This window comes from Bombus flavifrons, chromosome 7 (assembly GCF_040668555.2).
Source record: "Bombus flavifrons isolate JBK064 chromosome 7, iyBomFlav1_principal, whole genome shotgun sequence".
NCBI lineage: Eukaryota > Metazoa > Arthropoda > Insecta > Hymenoptera > Apidae > Bombus > Bombus flavifrons.
The window spans coordinates 16,705,937-16,732,224 of NC_138448.1; the positions used below are offsets into that span (position 1 = coordinate 16,705,937).

Here is a 26,288-nt window from a genome sequence, read left to right on the forward strand (position 1 = left end):
GAGTCGTAAATTCCCGTTACGATTAGATAATCGACGCCACGAAATGATCGATCCCCTACTTCGTTTAGGATAGATCGTTTCGAATAGAGATGGTTGAACTGATTATAACACTGAAGTAACAGGTTACAATATGCACTTTATTCCAACAACTTTGTAGACATAGACAGTTACGCTCGGTACGTATAGATATAAGTTAAACAGATGACTGATCTAAGGTTGATAAACGAGTCAAGACATCGACTGGTGAACATCGACGCATGAAAACGCATGAACCAGTGAAGAGACGTTGACTGATGTAAGGATGACAAACTAGTGAAGTTCTCCGATGAATGCTGTCGCAGAGGAAAACTATTGCGGGGTTGGGGGGATTTACGTCAAGAGTCACCGGACGTAACATATATTATATATAAATCCTAAATATAAATAGGTATGAAGAATTATGAAGAATTTTGAAGAAAATTGATTTTCTTTCATGTTAATTTTAAATAAGAATCGAATTGCACGTTTGAATTGGAAAATATCGGAAATTAATTGAACAATAAGAACAAAATACGATACTTTATAAAAATTTATTTATTTCGTATTGAACATGTTGTATGTATAAAATTATCCTCTAATTGCGTTTAAATAGCCATCTTTCTATTGGGAATATTGGGAATATGAAGTATTTTCGTGATTATAATATTTTCGCAATCTGCTTTCGTCCGATTAACTGACTTGACAAGCAAATATTTTTGTCGATAATCTAAGTCATTCACCTGTCTTACAGAAACGATCGTGTTCTTATCAAGAGAGGAAGGATTATTACAAAGAAAAGACGAAATACGATAGTATAGGAAGAAAAATAAATGCAAGTCAGTTGATCGTGCATGATATAAAGTTCATTAATATGTTCGCATCTGATATAAAAATTTTCTCCGCTGCGTTTGATAATCCTATTAAAGATTACATATTAAGACTATGCGCGAGTAATATTTATTATTTCTAGCATACGATTTCTTTAGTTTCAACACGCACATGTACATATATGTGTATTAATCATTACAATGTACTGTATTTAAGCTCTTTGATCGATGTATATCAATGAATTTCACAATTTCGAGTGTATTATATGTATATTGTCATGATTGGCGAAGAAATTTTGACCAATTTTATTATTATCGTTATCATATAATTAATACTATATGTTTGCAAAAGGAAGACGATTATCATTGTTATTATTGAAGTTTTAATCGAGGATCAATTAAATAAAACTGTGCTTAAACTAAAGTTTTCGTCATAGTCGAGTGGACATGAAACAATGTTGATTAAGCTATAAACGTCTGGATATATTCCTTCGTCTTTTATCAAATTTAGATCACAATCGATTACTCTTTTAACGAGTTAAATATAAATATAACGTCATTATAATTTTATTCCGTGCACTTTCGTTTTAATTAAAAATTAATCTTATGCATTCACAGATATTCTCTTTCTCGTGCACGTACCTTTAAATTTATTCGTTTATCAGACTCATCAATCTCTTCGTCCCTCTCTATCTTTTATACATACGTTACAGAAAAATATTATTCTGTACTTTTATATTTACAGCAGCGTCATATAATTTATATTTTCTTCTAATTGGTAGAAAACTTCCGATCTAAAATAAATTTTCATTCTTTCATATAAATAGTTAATTAAATTTTAGCACTACCATATACAGAATAATCGACATAAACTAATTAAAAGTGAAAGACTTTAGTGGTTAAATTTAATTTTTATAATTGTTTTAGCTACCAATCGATTTTCTTTTTGTTCAATGTATGATTAAAAGATAGTTTAATTATGGTAGATGTAAAATATAATATATGCCAAGATACACGATATAATTATATTTTTTCGATTTCGTATCGATAAAATAAAATAGAGCAAATGTTCAATTTCGAATGAAAGACGGACGTTAGAAGCATTGGATGCTTTTCAGTTTCTTCAGAAACAGAGAAATAAGCTTATCGAAAGTTGGATGATCGTTTCGTTAAAGAATGCTTCATTGACTAATAATTTTAATCAGACTGTCGGTTGTTGGTTTTATATATTTATATTATCTCTACGCGATGTTCTTAATATAATTCTTCTCGTGTCTACCTCGCATTACGAAAGGATTAAAATACTAAATTTTCTCGAAGGCACAAATATTTCAGTAATTTTTTTCATAGTATTTCACTAACTAATGTACTAATAATACTTCTTTTAACGGGCGAATTTCTATTTATACATAGTTCATTATTAAAAATTGTAACCTGAATGGCGTACACGTTCTTTACTGCATAATCCTCTGTATTTTTCGCCATGATATAGCTTTTCCTTTCTTTTCAATAATTACAACGGCAATAACTAATTATAGCGAAACAATGTTCGCAGGAATTATTTTCTCAGTAGGTTACTACAGATTCAGATAAGTTGTGTTATCATTGATATATTTCTAACTAGAAGTTTTCCTTTAATCTTGTTTCTTATTCAAATACTAAGTAAGAACTATTTAAAAAGAACTATTTAAAAAGATTCCTTGGAAATAGAGAAGTTGGCCTCTACAGGGAAGAAAATCTTATTATGAAAAATTATACGGTATTGGAACCTGAACAGGATGTAACACATTAGACGACTAACAAGCGAATATTTTTTGAATGAGAAGTACAATAAGAATTGAAATATTCGACGAGGAATTTTACAAACAAAACGTTTTTTTACAAACAAAATGTTTCACGGTGCACACAACATGTATGTTTACACAGAGTGTTTCATTAAAATTGATAAATACTAGGTTTATTTTATTAAATATCTCGATATGTTAAAAAGAAATTTGTATTAGCCGTATCGTAATAGTACAATTGAAATCAAAATGATTGAAAATGTCTTTGTCATGTCTTTTATCATATTTATCGAACACTCTGTATACAACAGGTCAACCTACACTTTCTGCACAAGGAAATCTGCCATAAAGATGGGAAGACGATTCTTACAAGTTATGTTACAGATTAAATATTGCATGTTATGTAATATTCTTATCGATGAATCAAAAGAAACGTAATTGCTGTGTTAATAAAAAGAATAATGCGTTGATATGACAGTCTCATTATAGTACCAACGATAGAGATGAGTATTCTTCATTTTAAACAGGAAGCTCCAGCTCGTCCATTTTACGACTAATTTTTTATAAAAAAATTTTACATTTATTCAAAATAAGAAATTGCACCAGTTCACAAGAAAAGCGCAATTTTTCACTATACTTTTATAACTTTCATAATAATTTAATAATTTTCATTATAATTTTTGTTTAACAACGATATTAAATTAATAACAAATTAACTTTTCCTTTCGATAATGTACTCGACGACTATAATTGAATTTTCCAAATATTGCAAATATAATTTTATATTCATTTTTTATAAAAATCCTTAATCACTGGTACTAACATTCTAGTTTCGTTACGACAAAGGATACATATTTTTTATATAAACATAATAAACCAAACGTAAACTGTCTTAGTTTCTAAACAATAAAATAATCGTAAAATTTTAATAACAAACAAACGTCATTTTTGTAAAAATCCGACAAAAATATCACCGAATGTAACATAGAATTTGGAAACGTGTGTCCCAAAATAAAATTCATTTACAAGAGAAAGAATATCAGAAATCGTTTCACGCGGTTTAAAAAGATATGTACGTACGATAGCTTTATCGTACGAAATCTTTCATCCGTTGTCGGCGTGTTATTAAAACGTACAGAGAATAAAAAAAAAATGTATTTGTGTAATAGATAAAAATTATAATGTTCTGTTGATAAGCTAAATGTTATTACCTATTAATTATTACACGATTAACTGCTCTATAAGTAAACAATTGGTCGACTCATTTTTTAAGTACACTTCCATTACCGGGACATAAGACATCATTCTATGTCTTATTTTTAAGTAAGCGAAGAACAATACAAAATACTGGTTGTTTTATTATAATAATAATTATCAAGGTTAAAACTCTGTATTCGTCGTTTACTTGAACCTACCTAATAAAATTTAGCATTTTTATGCTATTTGATACCAACTCTCACTCTCTCTTGTGCTCTCTTTCACTCTCTCTTTCACTCTTCCTTTCCCTCTCTCTCTCTCTCTCTCTCTCTCTCTCTCTCTCTCTCTCTCTCTCTCTATCTATCTTTCTATCTCTGTACATTGATATTATTGTAAAAGTAAATGCTCTGCATCTCTGCTTCAATTATACTTTCAGTCTCTTTTGCATAGAAATATGCATGCTGAATATTTCGAGCATACCATAGGCCGCTTCGAAATTCGTTATGTTTCAAGGTGGAGTTGTATTATGCAACACCCCCGTGAAAGTAATTTCAATTTTAAAAAAAGAACAAAAACAAAAAAATATAGAGAAACGAAACATCATTTCTCAATTGCTTTATGCATTAAACAGTGAACCTCTAATTAGTCTTACAAGAACGTAGTCCCTTCACCCAGAACTAATGTATCATGGACTGCAATGTTTATGGTTTTCTTTACATTTCTGCTACTCCTTGATTATTTAATACATCCGATTCCCTGAACTTATGGACCTCATAAGCGTGGAATCTGAAAAAATCATTCTCTTATAGTTATATATAGTAAAAGATCTATTTTCCTAAATAGGTTTATATTTGCTATTACTTTAACCCTTTGCACCCCTATGTCGAGTGTGACTCGACATCAGTTTTTATCTCAGGAGCTGCTTCGTCGAGTCCCACTCGACATTCTTTTAGTCCCACATTTTTTTGTGAAACGTGCGAAAGAAAATCACGATTGCATCCTGGAAATTGTTTCGAGATATATCATACACTTAAAAATTACAAAATACAACAATAGCGTGAATAAAACTGCTATTTAAGTGAATTTGTTTCTTCCTTTATTTATTTAAATTGTCTTATTTTTTAGTTAAAGTAAATATCAAATAAAACGCTTGAAAGCGTTGGGAGCTGCTGGTAACGAAATTGAAATAAAATTCGGAGTGCAAAGGATTAATAGTTTATACAATTTCTTAGCTATTTGTGATAGTATAATGTAACAAGAAAAAAAAAAAAGAAAAAAAGAGAAAAGAAAAGTTAATCAGATAATAATCAGCAGTTCTGCACGATCGTACAATGTATGAACACAATGTATGAACACAGTGTATGAACACAGAAATGTAGTAACGTGGACAAATGGCCTAAGAAATATCGGGTGAACCATAAACAATATTGCGAGAAAGCCCAAGTGCCGTTAGGCCAAAAGGGCCAGGGAATTGTTACCGGGCGAGGGGGAGGGGCGGCGACGGCGGCGGCGGTCGTTACCTGGAGAGTCGAGTTGGAGAGTCGTGAGTTGTGAGTCGAGTTGGAGAGTCGTGAGTTGAGAGTCGAATTGTTAAGAGTGGAATTGTGAGAAATCGAGAGTTGAATTGCCGAATTGTTATGAGTTGTAAGCTATTAGTTGTGAGTTGTGAATTACCCATTTAGTCGTCTTAGTTATAGCACATTAGTGTATTTAGTTCACGTTAAATAACCATCGTTTCCTGTTTAATCCATTGTAAATAGATCTATATATCAATAAACTTATCATATAAGATAGAAATCATTGGAAACCCTAATTTCTAATATTTCTGAAAAAATAAAAAAGAAAAAGATAGAAATAATGTTACTGGTACACGTAATAAAATGGTTCATAGGTGTGGAATCTATGTGGCAATATATATGAAACTTAATATTACAATAAAATAATATTCAAATACGCAGAAAATAAGAGAACTTTATCTAGAGGTTGATAACAATCGAATCGAAACTAATCGAACTTTATAAGAGTTAAAAAAGTGCTAAAAAGCTGTTACACTTTAGTAAATATTTGTTTGTATTAAAAACTAATTCAGGTGCAGGATGAAAATTGATGAGATCGAGTAGACGACGATATTGGATATACCATTTATACCATGTATTATATATCGGTTTTATAAATTTAATAATTAACTTACGGCATTGTTCAATGTGGTAATAATAATTCAGTGATCTCCTCTCAACAATTCCATCAACAGATTAAACGAGCTGCCTTCTCCTTCAGCACGTTTAGCACTTAATAATTCCTTTCCTGCTTGGCATGTTCTTTGTAAATCTGGAATTCTCAATAATAATTCACCAAACTTAGCAGGCATTTCAGGGTACCTTGCGATAGTATATTGTTGCAATGCTTGTAAAGCCTTTTCCTGAGATGCTCTAACTTTTTCAGGTTCTTTCAGTTCACTCGTATCAGAGGTCAATAGTACTATTACCTACAAATAATAAAAATGAAACGTGTTAGTTTTACAATCAGTGTGTATTAGTTATTCGGTTATAGCGTAACTTTCTATTAACACTCCGAGGGCGGGCGGCCAAGGGGCTCGCGTGGGCCATTGCCTGTGTCTCCCCGGATCCCAATGTATGCTCGTATGAGAATTTAGCTTTTCATCTTAGAATGGTTATTTTCTTATGTCTACAAGTCATGATACGAGTGACAATAATCAATGATGGAATAAAAAAGAAGGCTACTGTAGGCAAATAAGGTTTATTACGATGCTGCACAATGCATACAAAGCGTTTTAATTTTTGTGTGTACGCTATATATATATATATATACACACACACACACACACACACAGATAGATAGAGAGATATATATATATACATATATATATATGTATAGATATATTTCCACAGTTATTACATTTTACTCTAGAGTTATTGTTATTTTCGAAACAGGTGTAACGTCTTTTTCCTTTTCGAGTTGTTACAGAGTTTGTTTACCTTTGAATTGTGTAGAACGACGATCCGAATGGATCCAGACATCGCGTCGCCATCGGAGTGTTAAATTTATTTGAATAAGAAATTAAAAGTTGTACAAATGATGTTACAATGCCTAAAGTGGAATATTAGTTGCTTTTTTTTCTTTCTTTTTTTTTCTTTTCTTGATACGATAAAATGAAAAATATGAAATAAATTAGTTTTTATCTTCTAAATTAACAGTGATTTAAGTTGATGAGCCCAACTATAGAAAAGTAGCAGTATCTGTTAAAAAAATCAATCCATATAGCAAATCGATATAAACTTTTCACAGCTAACTAAACAGCTTGAAAATTTTCAGTGATTAAAGAACGATATTGTATAATACAGTTGCTCCTTTTTTGTTTTTGTTCAGCACGTTTTCTGTAAAAGCAGCAAAATTGACTTTCGAGCAGAATATCGTGTTTTATTGTAATTTTGCAGTAAATCGTGTAAAATATCGGGTAAAATCAGGTATTACGTCTTTTCATATTGTGGCATATAGCTATCTATATAGTTATATTTCTTCGTAGTTGGGCAATATACCTATCATTATATCAAGTACAAGAATATATTTTTCCTTAATATAATACTGATTTATCCAGCCAGACTATTATAAAATCTATTTGTTATTAGGTTTCTATGTGAGTGACAAGGCATTTACATTAAAATGGTTGAAAGAAAAGAGCGAAAGAAAAATAGGAACAAGTTTATTAACAATTTTCAAATTTAATTCCTAATTCTTCTTATTATTTATTGGCAAATTTTCAGAAAGAAAGTCTGATTCAAAAGATTCTTATTGCTACTACTTTGAATTTATTTTTCATAAGTAATCATGCTCTCTGTCTATTAATGTCACTGTTAAAACATTTGTTAATAAAAAGCTCAGAGAATAAGTAAACGAAGGAAAAGTAATTACCTTCATCGCCACGTATTCGTACTGATCTACTCGGAGCCTTCTCAAATTGTTAGTAAATGCAAGCATCCTCTCGATGCAGGTCGCTAAGCCAAGCTGCCTAGCTTGTTCCAGTGTAATCGACTTACCGAGAGACACTCTAATTTCACCGGGAGTGCTCATACTGCGAAAGCAGCACGAGAAGAGCAGTAGCTCGCACCAAGAATTAATCAACAGACAGATCTGATCATCGATCGAAATGTTTTTAAATAACGGCAAACTCTTGCACCACTTCACTATTTTGTAGAGTCGATGATCAGCGATATTGCAGAGGTTCGACAGAAAATCAGGATGTTGAGTTGGATTACAATTCGTATTGTTGATTTGAGAACTGTTACCAACGGATGCAGCGTGTTGTTCGTTACCAACATTCGAAACATTGGAGCACGATCTGTTATCTCTTCTATTACTAGGATTATCATTTCCTGTAGTTCTATTGGAGGAACACTCGATACCCGAACCTGTGTCGTTCTCTATTCCAGATCCTCCGTTGCTTCTAACACTCAATAACATTGAATCGTTGTTTCTAGTAAGATTCGTTCCTGCGTTTTGAATCCCAGTCATACGATCGTTATCATTGTAATGCCACAAGTGCTCTACGTCCATGATATCCTGTAGAAGTTGCGGTACCACTTGCATCTTATGGGAGTGATTCGAATGGTGCCTTGCCGGATAGTGATGTTCGTTACCAGCTGGAGCTGGACTACAATTTCCTCCGGTAGCTAATTTGTCGCTGGACATGTTACTTGCAGGACTACCGACAAAATTTGGTGGAAAAGTATATGTACACTGATAGGTGCTTCTGCCACCCCTGGTGCGATCCTCCCTAATCGCCTCGAGCTTCATACCTATCAATAATCACAATTACACAATTCTCACAATTTTGTAAAATAAGTAGTAACAATTTCTATGTTTGATAATATACGTTTCTTCTAAAATCTAGTTTTAATATTAATAATTCTTATATGTTGTTTAAGACGTTTAAATTTATAAATGATAAAAGCGTATAAGTATAAGCAAACTGCCGAGTACAGAAGTATCTCGTCTCTCGATACCGCAATAGGTAATCCAATTCGTAACAACGCTCCACGGTCGAACAAGTCATATGCAAACGCCATGAAGCACGAATCCTTGCTTACCAAGGATCGCAAGCTATAATATCACTGTACAAGTAATAGGACCCAAAGCAATAAGATTTATATCAAGGATTTCAAATGGTAAAATTTGCATATACACTTGTACGAGAGAGAGAGAGAATCTGCTAACACTAAGAAAAGCCTAAAAGACAAGACTCACGTCACTTGATCCTAACTATGAAACAGTAGAAACAAACAAGTCAGTATGAAGACAAATCTTAAACCAAATCACTAACCCACTTCGATACGAACAATGAATCTGTCAGTGGATCAATGGATCTAACAATATGCAGCACAACATTAGCCGAACACACGAACACACGAAACCTGAAAGAGATATCGCAAGCGCATTTTCAGAAAAATTCTAGCAACAGTAACTATTATCCATCCTTCTTTTCGATTAAAACAGATTATGAAACGAAAACGTCTTGCGTTACTCGGATGAAAACAAATGATAGCGGTTCCACGCGAAGCTCGTCAATATCCATTTCTTTGTGAATTTCAAAATGGAAAATATCTCGGAATAACTAAAGATTTCATCCCAGGCCCTGAAAACACACCCGTCTGAAACGAATCGTCTCTTCGAGACTTTCAATTATATGGATGGATGGATTATATGGATGTAATCTTGCCCAACAACCGGAGGAAAGCGATTGTTGTAACGATTTTTAAATCAAATAAAATTAATAAGCATAAACCAGAAAGCTATCGTACAAACGCAACAGCGCTGACCAACGCTATGTGCGAGCTTTTAGAAAAGATAATCAACGAAAGAGTTGGTTGGTATCTACGAATCAACTATCGCTTAGCACGAAAGCAACACGAACTTGAACGATACCTTTAGATTATCATTGAGGAAAACGCGCGTGACGCATAGGCATTGAAAGAGCGCACGATACGATATGGAAGTCGATCTGCAAGTCTCGTAAATACTCTTGTCGATCGAAAAATCAATGAACACAGCCTTTATAACAAATTTCCTGGCAAATCGATCTATCCAAGTCGCAGCTAAAGGAATACTTTTAGTCAGTCGTCCGCATCGCGCTGTTCCTCATTGCTATCGACGACAACATCTCTTACCAACGGCTTGACGCTCACTCGCAATAGAAAAAATCTCGTCACCGTTAACACAACACTCGGAGACATTCGTCGACTAACTTTAGAATTGGTCGAAGAAAGAATCAGATCTGAAATTCTGTGTCGAATAATATCCTATAATAATTTATCTTATTCGCTTGGAAACGCAACTGTCAAACGCCTCCAAGGCTACACAGAGGCTATGAAGCACAGAGGTAAATTATGTAAATAACATAAAACTATGGATATACATATATATGTCGGGTTTACATTGGAATTAGGGGTTAGGGACGTGAAACGAATCTTCGTTTGGTTTACGCATTGTCGATAAGCAATAGAGAAGACATTGATTAGTGCAGATACGATTATTATAGAATTGGACAAGTAACAGTGGCAATTAGATATTCGAGAAACTAATGATAATGATCCTAGGTTCAATAACGAATCCGCGGTCGACGGGATGATGGATGAACGTGCCCGCAAAATCTAAGTCGGACTCTTTGTTAAAACGGGGAATATCCACCGAGCGTACAGACGCTAAGTAAGTCGCTAATACGATCTCGCGAGAGAATGACTTTTCGTCGCGATCATGCTGCAGAGGAAAACTACGATGGGATGCGTCTAAGGACACGAGATCATCGGATTCGTCGAGGATAGTCTTCGTTCCGAAAGTAAGAGAAATTGACCAACGTCAATTGCTGCTAATTGGTCAATCTCCATATCGGTGGTTAGAAAAAGATGCTAGCCGCCCTCCAGGGAAAGTTGTTAGTGGGAGACGTGGTTCGTTGAAAAATAGGTCTCCTCTATCTTCTCGTAGTTGGGACAAAGACTGTTTGTTCGAAGGACTTTAGTTAGCTAAATCTTAAGATTTATAACGGGCCCTCAGGCTAGCTGAACATGTACTGCGGAGACGCATCGACATCTGGCAATCATCTTACTCGAAGAATAGGGACTGCGTGTGACGAGCCACGGGACAGAGACCGTTGGAATGTTTACTGTCGCGTGTCGCCAGAGATATTTCTTTTAAGGAGAGCTATAGAATTACTTCGTACCTTTGTTAGGCAAAGCGTTCATCCCGTGACCGCGGCTACGTTCGGCGACTGGCTGTCGCCTCGAGCCCAAGCTCATTATCACAAATCTCGAACAAATACAATCGGATCGAAAGACGACGATTGTTTAATTACGCCTATGATAGAATCTGGATTACGGTGTTAAGGGATTTTCCCGGGGTTCCAAAGGGAAGGCTCCGATGTCCTTTCATCTCCGACATATATATGGATAGAATTATGGATTGTCCGTATGAAACGCCTAAAATAATAATCTCGCGTGAAAAGACTAAATGTCGTCGAATCACCGCTACTATATAACAAAACCGGAGACAGCTGTGATCCATTACAGGATTATACAAGGAACGTAATAAATTATCTTAAATCGTGGTCGCTAACCATGTTGCAGACGATGCGACGTAAAACGTAGAAGAACGAGAATATCGTTTAAAATGCCTGGAAATCTCGGATTGCACTTTTCCAACTAACGTTGTAAGATCTTTGTTTCAAATAATCTTATCGATCCTAAGCTTGATCCGAAACTAACCCTGATCCGAATCGGTTGTTGCTTTATTGGAACGATTCTACGACTAAAAGATGCGTGATTATCTCGATTATCTTAAATAATATGAAATCTATGAGTTATCCAGCAAAAACCAGTCCACGAATAAACATGACAACAACTTTCACTCGTCTTACCCATACTGAGGCACTTCTCGAATCTGCAGGCGGGGCATTTTTTCCTGGTAACAACGGTGACTGGACAGCCCGCGCCTCTAAGGCACACATAATTCTTTCGATTCTGGACGGTGCGTTTGAAAAACCCCTTGCACGACTCGCACGAGAATATTCCATAATGAAAACCACTGATCTTATCCCCGCAAATTGGGCACGGGGTATTAATTAGTTGCTGCCTTGTGGATATACCAGACGGTGCCGAGGGTATTCTACAGTCTTCCTGATCGTCTGTAGCAGCGTGTCCTTCCGGAGATAGCTCGGAACCCGGTGCAGAGGAAGCGTAGTGATGAGTAATGGCGGAAGAAGCGGTTGCTGGCAGATGAAGTGGGCTTCCTTGGGCAACTTGATGCTGGTGATGTTGCGGATGTCTCGGTTGCTGGACGGGCGAGTGTGTGGGTGGGCTGAGAGAGCCGTAGCTGTAGCAGCTGCTCGAGGCGTCCGAATTGTTTCTCGAGAGGGAGTGTGACAACGAGAGCGACAACGAGGAAGTGGAATTGTTGAAACTGTGTCGCGACAAGGATAGCGACGAAGATGGAACTGGACTTGCCGCGCCCAGGGGGGAGTGGCGAGCTGCGTGAGGACTTTGCGTCGGGGAGCTGAATACGCTGTATGCGGAATGAATGGCCGAGTCCGGTGACGGCACCTGAAAAGTTTTCAAGGTGTCAGGAGGCGTGGTAATGGTATTTTTATCGTTTGTATTTAATCGCGTGTATAGAATATTGGTTGCTTAACGCGTATTAACTGTATTGTTATTTCCTAATACGAGTAAGTACAGCTTGTAAATACAACTTGTGTTAGACTTTATAATCTACGTTACATACTATTTTATAATTTATAAGTTTTTCCTGAAATACAGTTTCAATATGAACATTTTTTTGCAGAGAACAGCAGTATCCTTTGTAAATTTATCAATTTCAAATACCTATGTTTAAACATTAATGCAATTGTATATTTTAATATTCAACGATATTATTGAAAAAGGATATACTATACTATCTCTATACTATCGTAAATCGGCTTTGCGCGTTAAAGGATTTATTGGAAAATTGGAAGAGGTGCCGAGACTGATAACGTGATTTTAACGATAAAATATGAAAATATGAAGATATGAAGATATGAAAGCGAGAAACGAAAAGAACAAGTTACGAGACGTTTGTGTATCTTGTAACAATGACGAACGAATATCTTGTCAATTTTATACGCTTATATTTTCAGATCCGTTTCAAGTTTTACCAATATAAGCAGAGTAATCGCGTCTCGTTACAGTGCTAACGAGATTTCAAAATGTTTGCTGTATATATAGGCAAAAGGTGCCTAGGAATGTTGCAACGTCGAATACTTTTACGAGGCAAAATTTCACGAATAATAATTCGAGAAAGCTATCACAAACATCAGTACACTTACAAATGCTTTATTACGATACGTAGAACGTAATAAGGGATGTCATAGGATGTAATAGGTTGACTTTTCGTTTGGATATGACGATAACGTAAATATCAATTTCAAGAAGAAACAGATTGAACAGCTTTTCCTTTTTCACGATAATCGACCAACTAACGATACAAGTGAATCGGCAATTTCTTAATTAATCGTTATTTCACTATTTTACGAGAAATATTTTACGAGAGGACAGTAGAAAGTAGAATAGCTGACTTTGTCCGTTCTATTATCAATTTCTATTATCGATATTATCTGGTCGCTGTTCCGACGAACGTAATTATTTATACGCTCATACCGGATGTTTGTACATTGGAACGACAAATTTCAAAATCAATACACGGATAAAATTAAAGGAACACGCTGGTTTGTATTACCTGCGATCTCGTGTGGCTATGCTTTGTTAAATGGTGTCTAGGATTCAACACTGGACTGTGATTCGGAGTCGAACTATTGTAACCACCAAGTAATTTTCCTACGAGAAGAGGCAAATCGTTTTGTTGTGTCTGTTCAAGATTCTCAATGTTGCGCTGTTGTTGCTGTTGTTGTATTTGCTGGCCGTGATTCACAGGTAATCCGGTGTCGTGAAAAGAGCCGAACGTGAAACCTGGGTTGGACTGAAAATCTGGCTCTGGTTTTATGGGAAATTTTTGTTCCATTGGCCCGGGACTCGCGCCACATACTTGAACACCCTCCATTGACGTGTCCTCGTGTGTATCCTGTGATAAAATAAATAGTTTCGTTTATAAAAATGCCCATATCAAAGACGCGTTTCATTTAAATGACGAAAATGACGAAAAACTCAGTTAGGTCGAAGCCTGGTACTTTTTCGCTTCTCAAAGTACTCTACCCTTAGATATAACCTTAGATATATAGATAAATACGAAAGTATGGCTGATTTTTTTTCGAAAGGGATACTCGTAGAGAGTTGAAATTTAGCTGGACCACGTTGGAACCTGTTTGGCACGTACTCGGGCCTATCATTAGCCTATCATTAGCCTATCATTAGCCTATCGTTAACCTGTCGTTAACCTACCGTTAACCTACATATTTAACTGGATTTCATCGTAAATCGTTCATCGTTTCATCGTATTATCATTCCGAACTAAATATTATAACGAGTAGTACCATACTTTTGTTGTTGTTGTTGTTGTTGATAATTTCAAGTATCCTAAGAAACGCTTAAAAAATAGAGCTGCAGTCTACCGATTATCACGCTGTTCTTATATGCTGCTTTTCAAATGGTTTAACTTCTAACTAACTAATGGTTAACTTAGAAAATAATGGCAAGTTACTTAGGGCACGTACTTGATTCGTAATCGTATTGGAAGACATTTCTTGATCGGATAGTTCTCCCTCCCATGACATGGGTCTCTCCGGTTGTTGCTGAGACGCATCGCTTCCATCGTAACAACCGTTTCCATCGTCGGTCTCTTCATCGCCGATTTTCTCCCCGCTTTGACTCTGACTACTAGACGCGTCTCGCTTCTTCTTCGTACGCAAATTCACCCCTCGGAAGTCGATTTTGCTTATCTCAACGTCGCTATCCTCCGCGTCATCATCCGCCGTACTCTGGTCAAGGATGTTCACTCCGATGCCAATACTCTGTGTGCCGGTGTTACTGCCTATCCCCGTGGTAGACACAACGTTCGCGTTTCCACATCCCAGTATGGAGCCACAGCTCGACACTACCGACACTGTCACGCCATTCTGGCCGCCAAGATACTTGCATATACCCTTGCCTGAAAATCCCATCAGACAGTTTCGTTAGATTTAACAGTTTCATCACGGCTAATAAATTTCCTGCTAAAAATACCGCTATCATTGGCTATAGCGTAAGCTATGATATAGAAAAGAATTTCGTTTGGCAAAATTATACCATTTCCGATCCAGTGTACGATCCTCGCCCAAACATCGTATCTCTGTATGTTCGATTCAAGAACCGAGAGACCAAAAATTCTTTCTCTCTTATACACCGATCGATCGATCGATCGATCTTTCTATCTGTTCTCTATAAAACAGGCGACCGAAGCTACAGCGAAATATTTTTTCGATGAAATTAAGATCCAAGTATCTGGCTATACCTAATATCTAACTATACCAACAGCCTATCGCAAGATTCTCGTTCTACTAAGCATTTTCTGGTATAGCGGATACTATATATATATATATATATATATATATAGTAGATATTCCAATAAATGTACAAATTTTATATTTTTTCTTTCGATGATTCTTAGATAATATCTCTATCTTAGATAATACGAACGTACGACTTGGATCAGTTATCTCAGCAAGTAGTAGAGATAACTCCGTGACAATTATATGATATTATAACTCGTAACTCGTTATATGATATTATATATTGTCCGTGGCGATATTGTACCAGCCTCGTACAGTCTCTACTTCGCTAATTTTTCATTAGTTTTCGTTTGAAATACTTTTCAAGACATTCGACGATCAAGCTCGATCGAAACTCAAGCTCGAACGATCAGATGCGAATATATAATAGATCCTATTATTATTCCACCTAACACGATATATGCTTAATTATATAACGACAAGCGTCGCTTACTACATGTGCTTACTACAAGTATCGATATTATGGCTATCGATATATATAGCAGTACAGTAATACTATAATAATCTTTAGCTAAATATATGTTTGCGGTAAATATGTAACGTAACTTTTCTATACACTGGCGGATACGAAATATTTCTATGATAACTGTTCAAACATAAGTACTATGACCAGCTACTGCATATACAGTGTTTTCAAGCTATTTTGCAATCTCGTTGCGTGATAGCACGTTATACCGCGTGATCTGGTCTGCCGTATCCTCTTTGATCGCGCAACAAGCGTGACAAGTGTTTTAGAAGAAATTCAAGTATTAAGAGAAATTCTATATTCTATAATAAAGGATTACCATCGTGCATGTCCTGATTAGGGGGTACATTGATCGTCGTGACGGAGACGTTCTTTCCCGTTTCGGAGGAGCGGGCCGCGGTGATCGTGCAAGACGGTCCACCGCCAGGGCTGGAGGAACAGCAGCTGGTCGATGAAGTGGCCGATGTGGTGGTCGCCAGGGAGGACGTAGAGGTGGTGCAAGAGGCAGAGACGGAGGCGGAGTTGTCTGGAACGGTTGAACAAGCGGACGGGGAGGCAGCGGTGCAGGAGTTTGTCTTCCAGGACTGTGAGGTTGGCCACCAACCAGGACCCGGCCCTGGGCCCGGTCCAGGGCCCTCGCTGGGCCCGTTTTGCTCCGACATCCTCAGCTAGTTAATTCGTCACACGCTCGTGACGTGACTCGCAGTCTTTGGACAGTCGTGAAATCCTGCGGCATTCTGGGAACAACTTTTCTGCCTTCTCGAGCAACCAGCCTCTGCTGCTACTTGCAGATAATTTCTAGTTTCTCTCACTCGGCGTCTATTAATCACGTTGGTGTGCGTTCGCACATCGAAGAACGACCGGTGCCCGCGTGCCTGCGTGCCTGCGTGCCTGCCAACAGAAAACTTCAACGATTATCAAATTACGATATATAAAGCGAGAATATCGATTGTGTGCAGTACCTATGTGTCTTTCTATCGTATACAGGACATAACACGCGCGCTAACATCTCGCCTAAATACCCTAGTACCGACTACCAGCTGATTCCCATAGAAACAAATTTTCTTCGTTCCGTTAACATTCCGTTACTTGAGAAAATCGAGAATTTGTTAGAAAATATTAAAAATTTAGCAAACGTAGAACTCGAACTTGCTTAATTTCGGGAAGAGAAACAGCGTATAATCAGAACCGTTTTACCGTGTTACCGTTTTACCGTTTTACCGTTTTACCGTTTTACCGTTTTGCAATTGAAAATTCCAACGTTCACGGAAGAAGAAAGTCTCCTTAAAGGAGAGTGAAAGTGCAGCTGATTTAGCAACAGGATATCATTTTCGAAAAACTATGCGGTTATTAATATCAAAAATATCGTAAATAATAATATTTTTGAACTTCGATCCAAACATTTGAACGTTGGTCCGCGAAAGTAAGTAAGAAAAGCAGCAAAACATATTTATATCATGAAAAAAATGATTTATTCTTCCATATAGTACATTTAATAAAACTAATGCAAGATATATTATTATTTATATTACATTTATTTATAATATTAGATTTATTTATAATATTAGATTTAACATAGACAAGTAAAAAAACAAGTAAAGTAAAAGTAAAGTGGTAAAGTAAAGAGTAAATAAAGTAAGCATTTAAAAAGGCGTGATAGAAACATTAGGTTTAACTTGACAGGAATGAAAAGTACAACATTATTACGGGAATGTACGATATTAGAAGCAAGGGTGAAATTCTAGAAAAGATACGAGGAAGGTATAGAGGGAAATTCAACGAAAGAGGAGTAATTTTTATCAAGATATCGAGAAACAACGAATTATTACGTTATTACGAATGAGAATTAAAATGTAGAACGAATATAAAGGTTTTTTAAGTGCGAAGAAAGAGAAACGTTCGGTAGGAAAAAGAGTGATTCTTATCAAGATGATATCAAGTTTCATAGCGAGACGTCGCGTCCTAAGAAAGTGCATTCGAGTGTACGAAGAACGTTTACAGAGCGCGTCTGAGAAGCGATCGCACACATCCAAGTTCCGCTAGTGTGCACCGTGCACCGACGGCCGTCCCGCAAGGCCGGTCCACTTCCGGTCCCGCAGAACCACCGATCGACCTTCGCGCGGAAACATAAACGCGCTTCGTACTCGTATCTTTTGTTTGTAACTCGGCGATCATGCAACGCGATATAATGCACCGAGCAAGGGAAAACAAAAATTATTATACGAAATTCCGTTCTTTGTCCGTTACAGAACGTGGATGCGTGCGATACTCTGGATGCGTCGATACCGTTAATTACGTATGTCCAGGCAACACGTTGCTATGTCTTTTAACAGACACAAATTTATAATACGATTTGATGATTTCTCGTAAAAAAACGCTATCGCTTAAACGTTACTTTCAATTATCGATTCGTCGTTAATTCGTTCCAAACCGCTTAATCTTAATACCTACTAAAAACTACTATGGTTACTTAGTAAATCGAGTATTGTAAATCACAGTGACCAAATATTTATCTAAGATGCGAAGAAATTTGCAATATCGTTCAAACACACACGCACACACACACATTTATTAATCAGATATGAAAGGAGAAAAAATGTTGTTTCGGTTTTGTCATTTTCTACGGAAGATATTATCTTTAAATACAGTTTCAGAAAATATAGTTTTCAGACGAAGCGGATAGGACGGACCGAATCGTACGACAAAAAGAAAATAATTTTCCTAACTACGCGTATATGATAAATTTCGTATTACCTTATTTCTCCTGCAATTACCGTTCAGTCCTTGAACATATTCCAGAAATACTCATGATATAAGTCTTTTCTTTCCTTCGTAACGTATACATCATATACCGTAAGAACTATTCGCTAAATGAAGCGAGAAAGCGACAAGAAACATTGTAAAACATACTACGACCAACTATTTTTCTATTTAATTTTCTTGCTAATTTTCTATGCTTTTTATTAATTAATTTTCTTGCTAATTAATTTTCGCTCACGCGTTAAATTTCGCATAAAGCTATGTGACTCGAGGGAAAATTTCATTTTATTTGTATATAAATTACGAATTTTATACATAATTTTATACATAATTTTGTTCGTGTAAAATTTAATTCTTAATTAATTTTCGTTACGTTACGTTCGTTGGAAAGTTATTTAAACAAATACAATTTCCAGCCAAAGTTAGATAAAAGTTAGATAAAGACACTTGAAATCTCAAGTATACGATCTTGTATATATTTTTCATACTACTAACTTGTCACTTGTAAAGTTTTTAAAAGCATCTGTTCGACGAACGGACGACATCGCTTCGTACAGCGGTAACTACTAGTCGGTAGGACATCATGGAAGAGTGGAAATTTTGGTGTAACCAACCAGCGGCAGAACGGGAAGAATTAAACCGTAGGAAAATGAAGCGTCACGCGGCTATATCGGCCTCTTCTCGGATGTTCGCAAAGGCCACGACGATGGTAGTTACAACTATGGCTGCGACGCCGACGGTAAGGTCAAGGCCCTCTGCAACCGCCCTACCCAACTCCCATGCAGCTTCGTGGTCACGTGACGCGACTCAAGGTCTTTTCTCCCTACTTTAACCACGCCATCCACCACGACTGCACCAGGATTGCACTTTTTTTTGTATATTTGGACGAACGCAGTCTCATAACGTTTTACCTTTATCGAGAACTTGAGAAAACTTTATCTCGTTCCTGTCACTCTCTCTATTTTCCAGCCTATTTTCCAACTTCTCCGTTTCGCTTCTATCTACAGGCTTTAAAACTTGTCCTTTGTCCCAACACTCTACATACAATGTTCATATACCCTTTCTTTTTCTTTGATCAGCGAAGTGAATATAGCGATATAGCGAAGAATATAGCGAAGACTTTGAAGATATCGTATAGTTTCGATTCGTAAATATCGATATATATATATCAAGATATAGGAATGGCAGTTAATTAGTCAAGTGGTTAAAACACGTGGTTTTTTACCTTAGTCCGATTATCTGCGTACATGTTTTAATTTGGCGACGAAGAATTACTATTCTCTCCGGAATGGACAATTTTTCATTCGGATGTGTCTCTTCACGGAAATGGACGGTTATGAAAATTCGGCCTTACGAACGTTTGGCCGAAAAAGATGCCAACTGCAGAACCGCCAACACCGTGATCATACAGAGAGGTAAACGGTAAGCAGCAGAACGAGCGACGATACAGTCAACGCCACCGTTTCACATGCCAATTTTGCCGCTTAGCGTTCGCCGCTCGGAGAGCGGCATGATCGCGTCCTTAGCCAGCCGCCTCGTTCCAATCCAATATTTTATACGGTAAAACAGGTATACTATTATTAACAGTACTACTATTTCATTCGCAGATTGATTTTCCGTACGCAATTATTTAGAAATCCTTGATACAAGTTATCGTTACGTTGTGCGACAAAATCGCACAATTTACCATTCTATTGGAAAAATTATCCTTGGAAAATGTTTCGTATAGTTACGCATTCCTCAAAAACCATCCGTATATGTACATGTATCTTATGTGTACAGTGTACAGTGTACCAGTGTACAGCGTACAGTGTACAGTGTACAGCGTACAGCGTACAGCGTACAGCGTACAGCGTACAGCGTACAGCGTACAGCGTACAGCGTACAGCGTACGGTGTATAGACACACAAACGATGCTAATTTTCCTATATGATAATTAATAAAAGGAAATAAAATTATTTTTATATATAACTATATACTTCGATGTACTATAAAATCCTTGAATTTAACGTTATTTATAACTGAACGATAGCAAGTAAACGATAGTTAAAGTACGTAGTTTTAAATCGACTTCTCTACGAACGAACTTTATCGTTATCGATCGATGAAATAGTTGACTTTTTTCTTTAAATAAAAAATTAAATTACTACTAGTCGATACTTACCGTGGCAAGTGTATCGATTATCGGTATTCCACAGGTACCTACCCCGTCCTCTTTACGCGAATTATAAACGTGTATTAAAAAGTACGTTAGTTTCTCGAACTCTGCCGATTCACTTGTCCGCTTGGTAATAGAATAAAGCTTCCGAAAAAAAAGTAAGCTGCTGGGTATACTTTCTGTCGCTAATTTGACAAATTCATCGGTGTTTCTATATCCGAGAATCGATTTTCGATTACAGGGCAAACAAAATTTTGCCTCTAATCGGAGAACAATCGTGGCACGATTGACAAGGGTCTGTATGATTCGCGATGAACGAATAGAAACGATAATAAAAAGGAATAAATCGATAATACAAAACAGAATTTTGTTCGTACTACGCTTCGTTCGCCATAAAATCGAATTTGAAAATATAAAAAGTGGAAATTGGGAAAAGTTAGGAAATGGCATAATTACGGTACTTTCGATTTGCTTATCGATCGATGTTAGGTTCATGCCTAGATAAAAGATACGAGGATGGCAGGTGACGCGGAAGAGGGATCGATGACCTTAAGAGTACACGACGCCGGCTCTATTTCGAGCGGGTCGTACATATGTATATAGCGTAGGCCCCGATTAAGATTCAGAATGACCATGAAAGAAGCAAGTACGACGAGCCACGTTTGTTTTCCTATTACGTTAGTCTTGTCAATGCAGATAATACGCGGGCCAAGTAAGACGTTATCGTTGACCGCATCCACCGTTCGTTCCACGTCCAGACTTTTCGTTAGAGATTAACTTATCGTTAACGTTTCGCGTCCTTTTAACTCTCGTCCTCGAGAATGATTTTCATAACTTACAGAATGACGCAAACACAGTGTCGGACTAAAGCTTCTGCAGGCCTCCTTCGTAGAAACACGAGGCAGGTGATCAAAATGTCACAAATTCACATAAATACGAAATAAGATGAATACATTTAATTTAAATAAAATTTCAATGAAAATTTAATAAGTTGCGTTTAAACATTCTTTAAATCGTCTTCAAAATATAAGGAAAAATTTTTAGCTTATTTTTCCTTCAAATTTATCTTTTTGAAGGGTAAATTTAAGGAAAAAGGCAAACAGAAAAGGGTTAACATCTTCTCTTAATCGACGTTGGCGCGAACACAAGTTAATTTACATTCGAGCGACTGAAACGCCTCTTCTTTCGCTCTAACGTAAATGCTACGTTACGACGAGTGTCGTCCGATATTAGCGATATTAGCAATTATTAATTATTAATATAATATTATTATTATGAAACATCGATTCTCTTATAATCGTATAATCGTATAATCGTTAAAAACTATCGGATTAACGATTAATCGCTCTAGCTCTCGCAATCTCGCATTGGTTGGGTCCGAGAGACAAATTTTAATTACCAAATAAACGCTATGTTTCGCGGAAATGCGTATCGGCGACGTAACATCTCCCTCTCTAAACAGACATCAACGAAGGATAAACGTGCGCGACGAGTTACGAACTGCATAAATCAAACGAACTGTCAAACTCGAATTTATATAAGACGAACGAATGCGTTCGTCCCGTGAACAGAAGTGAATAAAAAAATGAATAAAAAAAATTAATAGAAAAATTACGACAAGAGAATTTGAAAGGTACGCTTCTTTAAGCAAATGTCGGTACAAACGGTATTGCACAATGCACCTATGTAATCCTTTTTCTAATTCACGTACGTATTTTTCTATTACGTCAAAATAAAAAAAATAGCGGCGTATCTAAATTAAAGTTACTTTGTTACATTGTATGGTGAAGTTACCTACCGAGAGACTTACTACGAGAGAATTGCTAGACTTGATTGCTAGGAAACGACATTTTATAAATTTACAGCGTAGTCGATATTTGAGTTTAGTTTAGAGAGAAACTAAAATTTATATTTAACGTTATAGCAGACATTTCAACGATCGAATTATTTAATAATGAATTATTAAATACGATGGAAGAAACACTTTTTCTCAACTTAGAAACTTAGTGAACTTGGAAAGTAGACGCTAAAGCTGCTCATACGATCAATTGTCTTGCTACTTCTACCGAACGATAACGTGCGATAATTGTACGTTTACAAAGACTGTACGTTACACAATGAGCATACTAAGGTATTTCATAGAAGCTTTCCTTGCAATCGCGTTCCACCTAAGTACAAAAAGTACTGGATTCGACGTGGAATCTCTCTGCCCCCTCTCTGTGTTTCACTTGCAAGGTAGGCGCGGGTTTTCCTTTCACCCGGGCCAGTCAGCTCGAGTAGGCCCAACTGCATATACATACGTACACGCTTAATATCTCGTTGAACGCGCATACGTTCCTACGTAACAACTTCACACGAATATTTTCCATGGCTGCGCGCTTATGAACGCGCCTTCTAACCTTAATCGCATATACCTTTTTCTCCTTTTCTCGTTTCTTCTTTTTCGTTTTTTTCTCTTACTTTACCCATTCTCGGCATTCTCCGATTTCTCCTTTTACTTACGAACGACGATTAATCGAAATCGAAATACGAAACAAATTTCAAAATACTTGCTACGATCGAGATTTTTATAATTAATATATTATCGGTGTTGTACAGCGGTAAAGATAAAACTGTTATCCGTGATCGAGCCAAAACGTAACATATTCGATAGGATTTATCTTTCACAGCTAAAGATGATTCTAAGAAAAATTATAATCAACGTGAATTTAAAATACGTTGCTTTCGCCATCGATCTTGTATTACGATATATTCTACGATAGTTGATCGGCGAGCGATCGAAAGCGGTGGAAAAAAATAAAAACGTTCTAGATAAGACGACCAAGGTTACATAAAAATACGAACAATGCCCGTTTTTCATTTGCTGGATACGACACTTTATACGAGGTTATATGTACATACATGCCGATCGAGGATACTCAGACTCGGTCTGGTCCGAGTGTCAATTAAAATTATTATAGCCGGTCGAGAAGCATTTTTCAGCAGCATCGGGAAACCGGTTCGCTTTGGCATCGGCTGCAATAGCCAGCTACCGTCGTCTCGTGTAAGTACAGTACCGCATTTTGTTTTCGCCTGGCTCAACGAGATCGCGTCCAATTGGTTCCGCGCTTCGGAAAAATTCACACCGCCGATGCCGATAGAAAACGATCGGTAGCGGCGCCTAATAGCTCAGTTAGATCGCCTTCCCATGATTCCCATTATATACAGACAGCCTGACATTCGCAACCTCTACCCTATTGTTATATGATTTATTTAAAAGGAAAATCCGACGTGGCAAGACGCGAGTTACAACTGGACAAAAAAGTTATTTCATATAGAAACAAGTAAATGTAAATCATAATATTTCGATTCGCAATTTTCTTTTCAAGAAAATTTGAAAAATCATCGAGGACGTGTACATCGAACCATAAAAGGGTGCAAACAACGCGATATCTTCTACGAATTTTAATTACGAATTACAAATAAAATACAATTCTAGATGAAACAAAGTCTATACAATTCCGTTAGATATCGTTTTTGGAACATAAAGATTCGAAAGTTTCGTTTGGCCGGAAGTTCGTGCACATCTAAACACGTTGAAACTTGATTTTCTTAAACACCAGATTATATTACGCGTCCTGTAAAATCCTGTCAAATGCTGTCAAATGCTGTCAAATGCTGTCAAATGCTGTAAAATCTTGACAAATGCTGTCAAATGTTGTCAAATGCTGTCAAATGCTGTCAAATGCTGTCAAGACCTGTCAACCTAACCCCAAAACAAATAAAAACTAATTATATCGTCGCGTATCTTACGTTTCTACTAGAATGTAAAGGAATGTTGCGTTTCTGCGTTACTTTCCCCTCGACTTGTCCACATCACCGCCTAATTGCATTTACAGTCGCCTGTCTGCTGAATCAAACATACAGATTTATTATCATGCATATTTCCAAACGCATCGTTCATCATCGTATAGAAGAGATCGAAGAATTGTCCTCCAGAACATCGAATTCTAGATTTTAAGACATTGTGCTCGCATATTCGCGACAGATTCGCTACGATTCTCGATCAAAACTTTCGATGAAACCGTTTTCCAACGTTACGTGTGCAATTTTTCTTTTAACCTTATTATCGGTTGACTAATTTAAAAAATGATTCAGGCTTATTTATTTTCACTAAAAATATTTAAATGCTAATAAGAAATTGGCAATGGGAAACGAACAGATTTAAAAGGGATTCGTATTAACGACCATCGTGCAACCGAAGCAAGTTCGTATTTAACGTTTCTCTGTTGGCAATATTTATAATACACGGCGGTACATTTACAATCGTCGTAAGTCGATTGGATAAGAAAGTAGAAAAAGCGTGGCTAGCGATAAGTATGCGGCATGCTCGAAAAACTTACTTTGTGAAAACAAATAGGAGGAAGAAAAGAGGAAGATTGCCGTCGAGTAGCAACAAATGATGGAGGTGCGGTCGGGCCAGTAAGTACGTCGGGAAAGGTTCATCAATATTCATAAGTCTCACTAGGCCTATCCGCGTCTCAAGGATCCAGGGAGTTTCCAGTACACGCTCCTTCTCCCTATCTCTATTTTTCTCTTTTTCTCTTTTTCTATTTTCATGTACGTGGTGTGGGACTACGTATACCCGACGAAAGCCATTCGCGCGACACGGATTTGTCTTCGTAATGTGCACATTGCACGTATGCGCGCATACCTATTCCCACTGCATAAACTGCATTCTATATCGACATTGTCATATCGCGTTACCGTTTTCATATCCCTGTGTGCGTCGCGGCAAACATATATTCGGATGTCTCCTTCTACGTCAACTCTGATAAAATCACAAAATAAACAAAGACAAATACTCTGAAATATCAGTTGTGCTATATATTTGAATCCAAAGTATTTCACGCTTTCTCATCGTTCAAGTTAGCTGTATCTGGAATTACGTCGTTCTCACAAAAATATCGAATACCCTTTAAACACAGACAGATTAGATTTCAATATTATAATAATGAACTTTAATCATTTTTATTACGTTTTATTACGTTGACCAAGCAGCAACAGCATTTGCAAATTTTTCTCCCAAATGATTTCCAACCAGAAGGAAATTATTAAAATAATTAACTTTAAAACGTACATGCATGCGCAGAGACTAGATAATGTATAATATCAGTATTGTCAACAACTATTTTTCAGCCAAACGAAACATATTAACTCTTTATATTTGGATAATATGAATATAGATGTCTTTGTTTGTTATTTTTCTTTGTATTTCTATTGCCTTTTAAAACCAAATAAGTTATATCAGAAATCATTATTTACGAATTAGTTGTATTTAAACGTGCATTGATAGGTGCGTTTAGAATGTATAATGGATAAGCTGTGTATGAAAATAAGAGTCGAGTTATTTTAAAAGTTTAAAATCTAGAAAGTTAAAATGTCTTAATAACCTTAATTGTATAAGATGGCTTATAAACACTGACTTAATCTAAAATAAATATGTGACAATTTCATTTCTCTTCGAAATTCCATTCATTTACCATTTAATAATAAT

General features: G+C 36.5%; 1 protein-coding gene across 3 annotated transcripts in view; it reads right to left on the bottom strand.

Annotated features, from left to right (window-relative positions):
* Positions 1–2,728: 2,728 nt before the first annotated feature.
* The window catches only part of Hr39 (nuclear hormone receptor FTZ-F1 beta), a 29,541-nt gene continuing 5,981 nt past the window's right edge, over positions 2,729–26,288 (bottom strand). Inside the window, exons 2-9 of one of the 3 annotated variants that reach the window (XR_011173524.1) lie at positions 16,154–16,725; positions 14,535–14,968; positions 13,604–13,945; positions 11,751–12,432; positions 7,757–8,640; positions 6,018–6,311; positions 5,501–5,651; positions 2,729–4,612 (exon numbers count right to left, since the gene is read on the bottom strand). Coding sequence is in view for 2 of the 3 variants with exons in the window: in XM_069116380.1 (XP_068972481.1) it covers positions 6,045–6,311; positions 7,757–8,640; positions 11,751–12,432; positions 13,604–13,945; positions 14,535–14,968; positions 16,154–16,496 (2,952 nt within the window). In the remaining variant the exon portion in view is untranslated. Of the gene's footprint in view, positions 4,613–5,500; positions 5,652–6,017; positions 6,312–7,756; positions 8,641–11,750; positions 12,433–13,603; positions 13,946–14,534; positions 14,969–16,153; positions 16,740–26,288 lie in introns of all 3 variants that reach the window. The other 2 variants (XM_069116380.1, XM_069116381.1) reach the window with 2 other exon arrangements.